Source organism: Sitophilus oryzae, unplaced genomic scaffold, assembly GCF_002938485.1.
Source record: "Sitophilus oryzae breed Bouriz unplaced genomic scaffold, Soryzae_2.0 scaffold_551_pilon_pilon, whole genome shotgun sequence".
NCBI classification, from domain to species: domain Eukaryota; kingdom Metazoa; phylum Arthropoda; class Insecta; order Coleoptera; family Curculionidae; genus Sitophilus; species Sitophilus oryzae.
The window spans coordinates 3,040,807-3,056,621 of record NW_022147142.1 but is presented as its reverse complement, the minus strand read 5'-3'; the positions used below and the strand labels follow the sequence as shown (position 1 = coordinate 3,056,621).

Genomic DNA, 15,815 nt, shown 5'->3' with positions numbered 1-15,815 from the left:
ATTTTTATGAAAAAAAAAATAATATGAACTATGAAGAGAAATGTTTTATTTTAGTTTTCTGCAAGTCAAACAACTTATTTCTATTATCCAAAAGAATCCTTTATGGGTATTTCGCCACTGCACTGCAAGAAAAATCTACAAAACAAAATAGTTATTTTTTGTAAACACTTCTGCGCTAAACCTAAACGGACGCTGCTTGTCAGAAGTTGTGTTTACAGTAATGCAAATTTGCCTAACAAAGAAAAAAATGCTTAACGTTTCGGAAAGTTTTCTCTTTCCGTCGTCGGAAGCAAAAAAAATATAAAGAATCAAGAAAAAAAAATATTTAAAATATTTAAATTGAACTATTCGAGAACACTTTACTTTTTAAAACAGATACGTCTACAAGAAATCGTTGACGTTCTGTTAAAATGACATTATATTAAGTTAAACTTCAAAATTAACAATTACTACCTGATAACAATTACTTAATAAGGTAAAACCAAAAAGTCCAAACTTTCTGTATGGTTATTTTTAAATTTTACGTTAGTTATGTTTATTTATGTTATGTTCTTTAAAATCAAAGAAGCGATTGCCATACATTAATAACATCTACAGATGTATGAGCAATACATTTATTTTTATTAGATTGAATTAAAAAAGCCTCTTTTATTTTTCTTTTAGAGGCTATCGCTTCTTTCATTATAATTTTGGCGTTATTAAAATTTATTCTGTACCCTGTGTCCCATGAATGCTGACAAATCTTAGATTTGTGAAAATCTCCCTTTCTTAAATAATCTTTATGTTCTTTAAGTCTAACATTTAAGGGTCTAAATGTTTCACCAATGTAAAATTTATCGCATTCACAGGGTATTTGGTATATTACATTTTTTGTTTGTTGTTCTGTATTTATTGGTTATTATTTCTATTAGTAGATATTTAATCGGATTTTCAATTAGGTACATTTAATAATTAAACATTAATTAGGTATTCTGTCATATCCAAATTAATAGAATGAATAAAAATTGGTACCAACGACTTTAATATAAAATAGTTTAGCTACCATAGCAATTTTCTCTTAATTCTATTTCTTTTTTTTTACTTATGAATGCCTAAAAATAAACGCCTCTCAAAACAGGTTCATCACCCTTTAAAATTCAGCTTATTTACATTTTTTTACAAAAAATCGGAGAATGCGTAGAATGTTATAAATGTAAAATATATTTTTTATGTAAAACAATTTAGAGATACACAGGTTATTACACTTTAAATAAAAACATGAAGGTTCGGCTACACAAAAATGCTTATTACTTTTTATTTAAGCTATGAGCTATTTACATTTATTTTTATAAATTACAGTGGATTTGATTTTCCAATTCAAAAAAATATTTTTTCTGCAATTTTAAAGTACACTATTTAAAAATTATTCTCACTCAACTGGAAGTAAGCGCCAAAAATATAAAGAAGAGTAGAGACCAAGTAAATAACTTCTAGAGCATTAGTAATATAAATTAATTAATTAAAATATAATATAAGTTCTCATGGATTGTCATTCCCCAGCCGTATTTAACGCCGTTTTATAAATTTAATTAAATTGAATATTTAAATTCTAATTAAAAAAAAAATTAAAAAAAAACGAATTCATTCTGTTTACAAGGAAATACAAGTTAAGATACCCAAGTCCACGCTAACAAAGCTGGAAGAAAAGACACTTGTGCTTGCTAAGGAAACAAAATATTTAGGAGTAATTCTGGACCCGAAGCTTTCCTGGAAAAGGAACACGGAGGAGACGATAATCAAGGGGATAAGTGAATTCTATGCATGTAACAAACTGTTTGAAAGAAGATGGGATCTGCAACCGTATATTATACACAGGATGTACACTGCTGTAGTTAGATCATCCATCACCTATGGAGCACTAGTATGGTGGAAACTGATACTTAAAGAGACTAATAGAAAAAGCCTCACAAAAGTACAGCGATTAGCAGCTCTCAAGGAACGACACAGCGCAAACTGCGCTAGAAGTAATTCTAGACTTACAATCAATCGACTGGCTCGTGAAGGATCTGGCCGCTAAGGGTGCCCTAAGATTAAGGGAATCCAATGTGTGGAACCAGATCAACTACGGTCACTCGAGAATATTGCCAGTGATCCGAAGGAAAATCATGGCGAACACGAGTCCACATCTACTAGATCAGAAAACGGACTATATGCTCACCAAACATGATTTTGGAGAAAAGATAAAGATAAGAAATGAAGAACGGGAAAGCAACCGAGTAATGGTATTCAGGAGGCACCGTATATATTTTAAGAGGCACAGGTATAGACATCTTCTCAGAGGAACTCCGACAATCTTTAAAGCTATCGGATGGCTATAATATTCTACAAGCAGAAATATACGCTATCGGGGAAGCGGCCAGCTGTATATGAGAGAAAATCACTGATAGACCAATAGCAGATATGGTGACATACTCTGACAGCTTGCGCGCTATAAGAAGCATCATAGGAACTACCATCAAAGCCAAGCAACGAGAGACGTGGCAACGTCGTAGGGACTGCGCTACAGCTCGAAGAGTATTGCCAGTGGTAGATAATGAAACGACAAAAAAACTACTAGAGCACAAAAAGAACCTATTACGCATAACTGTATGTGTCATGACTGGAAATTACCCCATGGGGGTAAACATCTTGAGATGGAAAGTTTCCAATGACGACCACTGCAGAGAAACCAAAGAAAAAAAACATAGAGCATCTGCTGTGCCACTGTCCAGCACTGGAATACCGACGCTTTAAAACTTTAGAGCAAGGTTTTTTGAAGGAACTAGAAAAATCAGCAGAAGTCAACATCAGCAATGCTTGGTACAATAATACAGGGGTATTGCAATGAGCCCAAAGCTTCCGACTAAGGGATCAAATATGATCCCAAAACCCAGCAACCTCACCTAACTTAAATTCTAATAAGACCTACTTTTTTTCAAACGTCAGAAAAATATTGTTTTTTTTTGCGACGTGGGTAGGTAAGGCCTAGGTTGCATAGTAAAGTAGTAGGCACTAAATACTAGTAGGTATAAAATTAAAGCACTTTTACGCTAAAAGTAGGAAAATATAGTATTAAACTAACATATAATATCAAATTCAACGAGTGTAAGCGATATATAATATATTAATATATTCGTTTCTTGATATATAATTACTTACAAGGTACTAGTTTTAAATATTTTTATATTATTTGCAACGCTTGAAATTGTTTGTGAAAACAGTCCGAAAAATTTGGTATTTTTTTAAATTTATATGCAAAGAGGTAAGATTTAGGCTACTTTCCCTTAATTATAATTACGTATTATTACTAATATACCGTATGATCGAAAAAATAACATTGCTCAGTTGGCTCGCAAATGACGATCGATGACATTCCTCATACAATTTTCCATTTTTCATTTTTTTTTCGTATTATTAATACGTTATTTGTAGTATTTTATTTATTTTAACAAAGTCATTGGTGATTTTATTTTCAATAACTAAAAAACAATGAAATATTTTATTTAAACGTAAAATAATTTTATTTGATGTTTAAAATACAAAATAAAATTTTGTTATGTGCAATGTGGCTTTGTTTTAAAAATGGACATTATTCGTATTCCAGAGTTACAATAAAATTTTATATTATCAGTTAAAAATTTTTATTACTTTTACAGATGGTGTCAAAATTCTGTTATAAAATCTGTATTAATAAACCTCAGATAATTTTGATATCATTTTCCGTTTAGAAAATTGGGTCCGTTAGGTGTATCATCAAGACAGATTTTAGTGAATAAACTTATAAACATGGTAAACAGCCCATTATTACCAAGTTATTCTGATTAGACAGTATATCATTAAACATTTAAATAGGTAAATAAATGTCAGTTATGCTCAGGCAAACTCAGTAATTAATCGATTACACGTTTAGTGCACGGTTGATTTTTATACTTATTTTTAAATTTTCTAATTAAGATGTTTTAGGACATTAATGTTTTAAAAGGATTGCAACAATACATCTAGTAACTCTTAATAATTATAATTCCTTCAGGAAAACATATACAACAACGAAAGTTTTTGTTTGTTATTTTAATTTTTATTATTAGTATAATCTCACTTATTATTTTTTTTGGGTGTTGTCTGTCTGCGGCTTTACATCTAACTACTACATATAATCACCATACTGTTACATTCGTTATTCGTCAGTGGAGGGTTACATTATATTTAAATTTAAATAATATAAGTACATCAAATCTCCTTGTTGTCTTGTAATAAGCTATTAAGATATAATATAATATCCAATCTATAATATAATATTTATTTTAAATTACATAGGTACATGGTGAGTGATGGTATTATCTCCCTGGATAACGTGTTGATGTCGTAGGCTCTTTCGTAGGAACTACGATGGTATGGTGTTCTCTCCACGGACCCGGAAGCATGATCGGGGGTACTGCCAGCACACTGAACGTGAGCAAGGTGAAGGTCGCGAAATATCTGTGACACATATACATATAACATAAACAAAACTTATATGATTATAGTCATAATACTTCGGGTTTGTTCTCTATAGCAAAACAATGAAGAATCTCTGTATATATTTTTTTTAATCCGAATGTTACATGTTGGAAGTTTATATCTCTTAAACTTGTTTCCCAATGTATGGAAAAGAAAAAAACATACTGCAGAAACATACATGAAAAATGTGATTGTATTATGTATGTCAAATTGTAATACGGAACATTTGGAAGATAATACTAATACAGTAAACTGTATACGTTGAGATAATATCTAGTACATTTATCTAAGATAAATAACAAAATAGAGACTATCAAAACAAACAGATTCAAGAAACTTACCGATCTTCGCCAATACTGGCGCAAAAATCTCCGTAAATCTCCAATATGTCCAAAACCCTATAATGAACGGCCTCTCCACTCGATGAAACGACACCGATATCACCGGATTCCTCTATACCTTCTTCTTCTGAACCGTCTCATCAGTACCAACGACTTCCTCCTCACTCTCAGTACTTCCCACTGTGCTGGGCACATCACTCCTCACCGGATACCGTCCAGGCGGTGTGGGTATTATCCCTCTGGATAACGAGTTGATATCGTAGGCTCTTTCGTAGGGACCACCATGGGATGGTATTCTCTCCACGTACCCGGAGGCATGATCGTGGGGCAGTGCTAGCACACCGAACGTAAGCAAGATGAAGATCGCGAATCTGCACGCTCTGCGTGATAACTTGATGCCGGGCTCCAACGAATACGTAGATCATCATTAACACAGATAAGGCTCACTAGCGACGAAAGCGTTGCTCTACGAGCTCCGCGACTGTCATAGCGGCGGATGAAGATTGAGTTTTCAAGAACAGATACTTAAGATATTCCATTAGTTTTCCAGAAAAAAATACAATAGCACATAGTTCGGCAGTACTTGCACTATTTAGACACTTATTATTTTAATGGATAAGTGGGGTTTAAACCATTTCAGTGACACTAAAAATATATTTAATGTTTTTAATATACTGGATGATACACAAAATAATAATTGATTAAAAAAAACTAAGAAGAACTTACCTGTAACAAAACTTTTAATAACGCCCGATGTTCAAATACTTTTAATTCAAAGAAAAAAATAAAATAAAAGTTAAAAACATAAGTAACAAAAAGGAATACTATCAACAACACTACCATCAAAACTAAGTTATTGCCACATCACTACTCTAATTACAACAAGTTGGGTACTAAATGAATTAAAGTAACAAGAAAAATATATATGAGCCCCAAACATAAACAAAACTTCTATGATTATAGTCATAATATTTCAGGTTTGTTCTCTATATCAGAACAATCAAGAATCTCTGTAGCAGTATATACTTTTTTATCCAAATATTACCATATTGGAAGTTTGTGTCTCTTAAACTTGTTGTCCAATGTGTGGAAAAGAAAAAAAATATACTGCAGAAATATAAATGAAAAATTATGTATGTCAATTTGTAAAATCGAACATTTAGAAAATAATACTAATACCAGTAAACTTTATAAGTTAAGATAAAATCTAGGACATTTATCTAAGATAAATAATAAAAGAGAGACTATCAAAACAGGTTCACGAAACTTACCGATCTTCGCCAAACTAGCGCAAAATATCCACAACCCTATAATGAACGGCGTCTCCACTCGATGAAACGATACTGAAATCACCGGATACCTCTCCACCTTCTTCTTCTGGACCGTCTCATCAGTACTACCGACCTCTTCTTCACCTTCAGTACTTCCCATCGTGCTGGGCACCTCACTCCTCACTGGATACCGTCCAGGAGGTGTGGGTATTATCCCCCTGGATAACGAGTTGATGTCGTAGGCCCTTTCGTAGGGACCACCATGAGATGGTATTCTCTCCACGGACCCGGAGGCATGATCGGGGGGCACTGCCAGCACCCCGAAGGTGAGCAGGGTGAAGATCGCGAACCTGCACGCTCTGCGAGATAGGTTGACGCCGTGCTCCAACGAATGCATCACCACCACGGACGGCGCTCACTAGCCACGAAGGCCCTGCAGGAGCTGGGCGACTGCCATAGCGTCGGAGGCGTCGGGAATGGACGACGGCAACGACGCCCGTTGCTCGAAGACGCCCGGCAGACTGGGCGCCGACCACAGCTGACGCGGCGTCGCTGGGCAGGGGCGCAGGCGTCGGTCGGTGGGCAGAGGGCGCTGCAGGGGGTGGAAGGGCGCGCGTGCCAAGGTGAAGGGACGAGGGTTTCAGAGGAGGGTTGGAAGTCGCCGGACCCCTGGATGGAATTCTGCAAATTGTTAAACGGGTAGGAAAATTATTTTGGAAATTTTGAAATATTATGTTTATTAAATAACAGAAACTGCTGCGGACATCTATCACAGACCTATTTAGGTTTAATTTTTCCATATCATACTGCAAGCTTGGTATGAATCGTTTATGGAATAAGATTTACCCAATTACCTGTACGATATCGTTATTTTTTTTAAGAGGTATTTTCAAATTTGATTAAAATAGAAACATGTTTTCAGTATCGAAAACATATTCGAATATCCTGTAGTTTATAAAGAAGTAATTCTCTAATAATCTCTAAAATGTTTCTCATCAGTGCTATTTTGTCGAAAAATACTTTTTTAAAATCATTGCAGAATCTAATCACCTTTAAGTCTAGAATATCTTGAATACCTATAAATCAAAATGTTGAAATTTTTATGAAAATTTGAAACTCCCTGTGGAGTAAGTTAACACAGCATGGAATTTAAAAATTATTTTATCATCTAGATGTATCTTTTCTCGATATTTTGTTTATTGATCCATCTAAATAGCATTATAATTTTTGGAGATATTCGGTTTTGAAAGAGACACTAATATGTTTTTCGTATTTTTACATTAAAACTATGCCTTTACTTTTGGTTCTAGTCAACAGATCTGTAAAATAGTGTTTATGATTTATATAATGTCACTGTCTTTGAAAGATCATATTATTATTATCTGTTAGACAATTACTCTAGCAGATATGGTTTTTAGTCCAAAAGTTGATCTCTACCATGATCAATAAAATATCAATAGCCGATACTTCAGAATTTAAAACCATCTCTAGTAGAGTAAACGTTAATAAACAATAATAATATGACTTTTCAATGACAGTGAAATTACAAAAATAATTAACACTAATTTATAAGTGTGTCGGTGAAAACCCAAAATCAATGCTAAAAAATCTGTAAATTGTTGCTGTCTTATTCAAAAGCGAATACTTCTAATAAAAATTAAGCTATTAAGACGAACCAAAAAACAAACTTTCGAGAAAAGACATATCTATATGATAAAATAATTTTTAAATTTCTTGCTTTGTTAACATATTCCACAGGGTGGTTTTTCACTAACAACTTACACCAAAATATCAACATTTTGTTTTCCTCGTATAATTGACAGATGGGAACTTTATTTTTAATTTAAAAAAAGATACTAAAAGGTCAAATAATTTAACTACAAATTGTTTAAAAAATTATCAAAATCAGCCTACTAGAACAAAATATATTAGGCTATAAAATATATCAATATTTTAAGGTGCCCGTTTTTCATGCCGGTGAATGTAGTATCTACTTTAAAGATTTGCTTCTTCTGTTAGAGTGTCTCTGATTAGAGGCCATCAGATGTTCCTGATTGTATGCCTGTAACAAAGGTTTTGAAACACTACAAATAGATTTAGAATACATGTGATGATCACGAACATCTGCTGTCCTCTATTCGGAGACACTATAATAGGAGAAGCAGGACTGAATTGTAGTATACTCTGGCAGTAACAGTGAAATTTCATCATTGTTAAACTTATTTTTGTTGTCACAAGGTATCATGTTTTGGCCAAATTTCCCAGCTTTTTTTGTTACCATGAATCCCACGATTACTTTAGAACCCAGACTAGATTTTCATTAATTCATCTGCCACTGTTATTTTTCTAGACAATTTATAGAGTGTATTTTGTAGGACAATAGTAATCATCAACATCATCATCATTTTCAGCTTGTTCAAACATTTTCAATTATGGTGTAGCTTCACTCACATATTTAGATACTCTCTTTGTAGTTGGGCTCTTTTGTTTGAAGTTGTCTGTTGCTAATCTGTTGTCCGTCCTTTCTACCAGGTGTCCTTGATACTTGTCCACTTAGATTTGACTCTGTGGGTGACATCTATTACCTGGGAAATACACTTATTCCACTTCTTTCCACTAGATTATTCTACATTATTTTAATTTTTGTTCAATTTATTTTGAGACCCACTTTAATGCTGGCTGCATTTAGTTCATTAATTTGTGCTTGTAGTCCTTCAGGACTATTGGCAATTAGGATTATGTCATCAGCGAATCTTAGATAGTTAAGAGATTCTCCATCTATTTTTAATCTTTTGTTGGTCTAGTCCAGTTTATGGAAGAGTTCTTCTAGTTTTGCTGTAAACAGCTTTGAAGATATCGCGTCTCCCTGTCGCGTCGTATGTACTCCTTTGCCAGTTGAGAACTCTGGGGTTGTTTTATATATCATTATTCTTAATACTCTTGCTTTGGCTTCTTCGCATATATTTTACGATAGTTTCTATATAAGGCCTGTCAATACCTTGTTACGCTTGGGCTTCTATTAGGCCAAATATACAGGGTGTTACAAATTCGAGGTACGAGCATTGGTATCTCGGAAACCGTAAGAGATACGAACATGGTTAAATTGGGGCAAAGTTGCGCTTTGGGATGCTCACCAAGTTGCCATCAAAAAAGTTTTAAAACTTTCAAGGATTGCTGAGTTTTTTGGAAAAACAGATTTTTTTGAAAATTAATTTTATTTTTAGGTGCCCGGTGGCGTAGAGGTACAGGCTCTCGTCTACCAATCTCAAGGTGTGGGTTCGATTTCCACACCCGGCATTTCATCAGCCGACTATTTTTATTAAAATAAAAATAGTTTGGGTACCTAGGTCGACTCAGCCTTAAATGAGTACTTGGGATTCACAATCCTGAGGTAATAATAGGCGGTTGAAGCGTAGTGCTAGCCACATTACCTTCCTTGTATACCGAACGGTTCTAGTATAGCAAGCTGTACCTTGCTACTCCCAAGGCGTTAAACGCTATATACGGGAGCTATTATTATTATTATTATTTTATTTCTTTCTGTCGTTACTGTTTAGAAAATCAAAAAACTAATTGTACATTCTCATAGTCACTTTATTAGGGCTATCTGATAGTGTTTTTAGATTTTCAAATTAGCTGATAATTTGTGAGATACAGAGGTCAACTTAATTTTTTTAAATACGGACCTGAATTTTTTATTTCAGATTTTGAAAGAACTCGGTCTCCTGAGTACAATGATATGTCACACTCAATTTTTTTTTCGTTTCGGACATTTAAACACAATTTAATTAAACTAATTTCAAGTCCGGCTCTGTATTTTTTTAATTTAATGTATTCATCGTTACAATATTGATAAGCTTTCAAACTTAAAAATTACGTGGGGTAAAACATTGAATACAGAAAATCAAATGCAATAAAATAATATAAAATTATTGGGCATTACTTGACGTCATTTTTAAAAGTGAAATCAAGACATTTCAACATTTACAATAAGGAGTACAGAATGCATTCGGAAGTATAGGAAGAAGATATGTTCAAAGAGCTATAAATAAAATTGAACGAAAATGCATTGTGCATTAGGGACGGTGGTAACATGTAGAGCATTAGAAACTAGTTTGTAGAAGTTGATTTATTAATAATAACTACGATTAATATTATGCAAATTATGTACACTGAGATTTCAAATTCACAATAAAAAAGTTAAAAATAATATTTTTAAATTACTGACTCTGGATATTATTTATTTGAATCTTTCAATTGGTTCAATTTTCCTTATTCAATGTTAATTAGCGCTGATCCATATTGTTGCGGTGAATATAATCAGATTAAATAATTTAAAAAACCAAGAGTCGGACTTGAAATTATTTTAAATAATAATTAAATAGATTTGTTATTGTTAAGGTACCTAAAACAAAAAAAGTATCAAGTGTGGTACATCATTGTACTCAGGAGACAGAGTTCTTTCAAAACTTCAAATAAAAAATGCAGGTCCGGATTTAAAAAAATTAAGTTGGCCTCTGTATCTCACAAATTATCAGCTAATTTGAAAATATAAAAATACTATCAGACAGCCCTAATAAAGTAGCAATGAGAATGTGCAATTAGTTTTTTGATTCTCTAAAAAGTAACGCCAGGAAAAAATAAAATTGATTTTCAAAAAAATCCGTTTTTTTTTTCAGAAAACTCAGCAATCCTTGAAATTTTTAAAACTTTTTTGATGGCATCTTGGTGAACATCCTAAAGCGCAACTTTGCCCCAATTTAACTATCTTCGTATCTCTTACGGTTTCCGAGATACCAATGCTCGTACCTCGAATTTGTAGCACCCTGTATATAGTAATAAAATCATATTTATTGTGTATTGAAGTTTTGAGAAATCAAATTAAAATTAAATCTATCGATTTTTAAATAACACTGACAAACTTCATTTTTGTATAACGGTATATTTTATGAAAAAAATACTCTATTATATTCTGTTTTACGCTATAATAATATTATTCTACGCCCTGTACGTATAACACAATTTCAATTAAAAGCCATAGTGCACTAATATCTACAATACTTACACCACATCGAACAGGAAAATCGTATTTCTAAATTCTCACTAATATACACACTTTTTTTGGTTCTGATTTATATTATTCCTCTCTTTTTTTCTAGAAACGACAGAAGTGATAAATATAATCACAGTGTGCAAAATTAAACACTCAAAATTATAAAAAATAAAATTTGTTGCATCTTTAAAAAAAATTGTTTTTCAATTGATTTAAACAAGTTTTCTTCAAATATCGCTGAATAATTTTTTTATATTTATCGATATAGTAAACCGAGTTTTGTTAGCTAATTAGTTTATTTTTTTTATTCAAAAAAGTCACGGTGTATTTCAAAATGATTAAGTTTGTAAATGCTACTTCATTTTAGACAAATTTAAGTTTGATTACATTACATTTACTCATATCTCTCAAATCTTTATTTATTTTTTTTATCTATATTATATTTGCACGTGAATTAAATCAATGGTCATAACTTGATTGTTCCAGTGTAAAACATAATACTATTTATTTATAAATTATTATATAAATACAATTAATATTAACTTGATACTTTATAAATAGGAAATTTTTAACAGTGTTAATTATAATAACGGAAATGTTTATACAGGGTGTTTGTTCTAATTCTTTAATTTCTTTTCTCGAATTTCAATTCTAATTTATGTCAGTATATGACATTAACTAGAATTGATTGACGTATTCAATAATTATTGTTTTTGGTCACTTCCTGTTTCTCCATAAATGATTATAACTTTTGATTTTTAAATGGCTCCCTCAGTATATTTCTATTTTATTCGATAGAAAATTACATTCTGAATAGTATGACATATCATATGTCAAGTTGTGACATTTTCGCATATGGTTTATTTGAAATAAAAGCATGCGGTTCATCATCCATTATTGTTCATCTATTGAATTAGAATCTTTCAGCACCTTAATATTGCCATAAAAGTACGACAATTTGACTCGAAGTACCAAGTGTGTGGTATCAAATTATTCGTAAAAAAATACTTTTTCCAAATAAGATAATGAGCCAATCTTATTCCGTTTCAAAAAAAAAAATATTATTAAAAATACGATTTGGGAACCATCCAGGACACGACACGAAGAACATTAGACGATCAAAACTATTTTTCCAAGGAAATTAGTGTTTTTAATACATCCATGGCACTTTATATTGAAATTTAAAATACGATTTCCTTTATACGAAAATAGGGGTGAGCCGCTTTCGAGACGCACCTGGTATAGAAGGCTGTACGTAAACTTGGGAATCGACAAAGTAAAGAAAACTATAGAGTATAAAAGCGTCATATAAACAAACTAAACTAATTTCGGTGTCTATTTTTAGTTGTATACTTCTTATTTTACTCCAGTTTTAAAAATAGCATAAATCTAGGAGATTAAATTTTTGTACGTATACGAATATATTTGACTCAGGCAGAAAGGAGTTTAAAGAAATATTCCTTGAGCAAATTATTTTTAAATTAATTTCACTTAAAACGGTAATAAAAATGGATTTAATGAGTACCTGTATATTGGCTAGTTTCAATCCGATTGAGCAGATCATACTCACTTCAATCCATCAGAAATAATGATATGCCCGACGGCGATTGGATATCTCTTTTTGATAGGATTAAACTTATTCAAGCGGATGCAAACATAATATCATTTAAACATAACGACAATTTGATTCGATTTTAAAAAAACTTACTAAAAATTAACGGATACATAGGATAGGATCGACTTAGAATGACATTTAAAAATCAACCTTCTAACTAAATTTCGTTCTAGTTTTTTTTTGATTTATAGTTATTTTCACCAAAAATCTAGTTTTATTTTATCATTTTCTTATATAAAATGGACAACAGTCAAAAGGTGACACTCGTATATCAAAAAATACTAAAAATTTCACTATAATATCTGTTTCATCCGCGGTTTCATCTTTTACATTTATCTTTGATTTTATACATTCCATCCTTATCTGATATTGAGAAATTGAAAGAACAAACCTTAAGATGTACTAGAAAAATAGAGAAACACCCGGAATTGAACAAAAAGTGTTTCAAGCCGATCGACTGAAGTTGCTTATACTATTCACGTAATCAATGATAGATAACAACCAAAAATAATATATGGACGTATGAAAGTAAAACGAAAGTAAGCTAATTTTTGTAGGTATACTTATTTTTTGAAATACTCGTAACTCCAAAAGGAAATAAAAAATGCATAAATTGGGTTGACACAAGCTGTTTCAACCATTTAGAGTTATTATATTTTGCAATTAATTTATAAATAAACTAGCGTGTACCCGCGACTTCGTTCGCGTCGAATTAATCATTTGTAATGGTGATGATAAAGCAAAGCAAGAATTTCCATTAACATACAAACTGGATAAAATTTTCTCACATTTATGTCAGCATGAGAAAAAACAATATGACGATGTTATTATATAACTTGATAATATTTGAGGGGTAGTTTCATCTCGTTGGAATTTGACTTTCGAAAAATCCGTTTGCCAAAAATAAGCTTTTTACGTCAAGCAGTTTAAGCAGAATCGTGGTTATATTATATATATATATATATATATATATATATATATATATATATATATATATATATATATATATATATATATATATATATATATATATATATATCGTGGTACCCAACTTTTTGGAACACACTATAATTTTTTAAAAAATTTCAAAATATGTAAAGGAACAAAATAAATTATGCGTGTCCAAGCGTTTTCCCGAAAAACTAACCGTTTTTTAAATAACAAATATTGTAATATTCAATTGAGGGGCGCTTTCACCCTCTTGGAATTTGAGATGCAAGAAACCCTCCTTGTCGAACCTCTACACCCCACAGTCAATCCGTTTGCCAAAAATCAGCTTAAACGTCAAGCAGTTTAAGCAGAATCGTGATTACTCAATGGTCATATTTTATGAAACACCCTGTGTAAATTTTTAAAAAAGTCTTAAAATATGTAAAACAACAAAATAAAATATACGTGTTTAAGAGTTTTTCCGAAAAACTCACCGGTTTTTAAATAAAAAATATTCTAATATTTAAGGGGTGGTTTCACCCTTTTAGAATTCGAGTTTCAAAAAATTCCTTCTTATCGAACCTCTACACCCTAAAGTTAATCCGTTTTCCAAAAATCAGCTTTTTACGTCAAACGCTTTAAGCAGGATCGTGATTAATCAATGACCAGATTTTTCGAAACACCCTGTATACATTTTTAAAAAATCTTAATAATATAAAAAAAGCAAAATAAAATATAAGTGTTTAAGCGATTTTACGGAAACTTGACCGTTTTTTAAATAAAAAATATTGTAATATTTGAGGGGATAAAACCACACCCCCTTGGACTGCAATTTCGAAAAATCCCTTCTTATCGAACCTCTACACCCTAGAATCAACCTGTATGTCAAAATTGAGCTTCTTACGTTGAGTGGTTTGAGGAGGATCGTGATTAATCAGTGAGTCAGTCACTTAAGGATTTTATATATTTATGTTATTAGTATAGATATTTGTCCAATCGTATGTTATTATTCTAAAGATATACCACCTATAATACTACCACTAATTTTTACGTTTTAAATGCTTACATTGAAATTATAGAAACAAACTTCTACGCTAACTGAAACCAGTAATTTATCCCACTAATTTTTAGGGTATCTACGAGGCTCAATCCTAGTGTGGTTATGAAGAAAATAGTATACAGAGACAAGTTTTCATTACGGTCTCTAGATTTATTTTAATCTCTCTGGACAATAATAAAATATTTTTCTACTTGGTATGTTTTATATAATTTTCTCTAAATATACTTTCAATTTTATATCAAATATCTCTGTTCTCTTCACTCCTTCACTCTACGTGAGAGTATGGTAACATCATGTGTTGATTCCCCTCACTTTCTCGAACCAAGTTGTTCGACACTGCGCCATATGTGAAGCTTCGGGGAGGTTGTATCAAATATATATACAGCTAAATACTTAATTTTAACTCTGTTATTTTAATTTAATCTATAGATACAACTGTTAATACTAATATTTAGACAAGATACCTTAAACAGATAGCTACAATCTACAATCGACTAAATCCAGTTAATCACTTAATGCGACAGGTGAGTACACAAAACAATTATTTTCCGCAACAGTGGACACTGGACGTCAGACGACATCATCAGTGTGTGCGTTTGAAGTAGTTTGCAAACATTTACGTAGTCGATTACGCTACCAATTAGAGGAAAGAGAGCACAGTTCCACCTGATGGGCAGGGAAAACAAACCGCTGTTTTGCATAAAATTTAAGCGCGTTAAATTATATGTTGTAAAAATCATTCATATACCGTATGATCGAAAAAACAGCGTCAGCGATGGCTATGAAATGAAGATCGCTGTCATTTTATATGTCAATTTATATGAGAACTGTCATTTCGTCATTTCATAGCCATCGCTGACGCCGTTTTTATTCGATCATGCGGTATAAATAAAGTAAACATATAAAGAATACAGTTCAAATTAATTTCTTTGGTCTAAGACCTTCGGTGATTGATTCTGCAGATAAAAATAAGACAAAAGGTTCCTATGAACGTATGCACTAAAATGCTTCCCACAAAAGTTACTTTGCC

General features: G+C 31.9%; 1 protein-coding gene across 7 annotated transcripts in view; it reads right to left on the bottom strand.

The window, feature by feature from the left end:
• Positions 1-11,273, bottom strand: part of LOC115887091 (sodium/hydrogen exchanger 3) — a 146,089-nt gene extending 134,816 nt beyond the window's left edge. For all 7 annotated transcript variants that reach the window (XM_030906411.1, XM_030906412.1, XM_030906414.1 and 4 more), the window contains exons 1-2: positions 11,193-11,273; positions 6,128-6,808 (exon numbers count right to left, since the gene is read on the bottom strand). In XM_030906411.1, the coding sequence (XP_030762271.1) occupies positions 6,128-6,524 (397 nt within the window). In that variant the 5' untranslated portion in view covers positions 6,525-6,808; positions 11,193-11,273. The remainder of the gene's footprint in view (positions 1-6,127; positions 6,809-11,192) is intronic.
• Between the last annotated feature and the right edge of the window lie 4,542 nt (positions 11,274-15,815).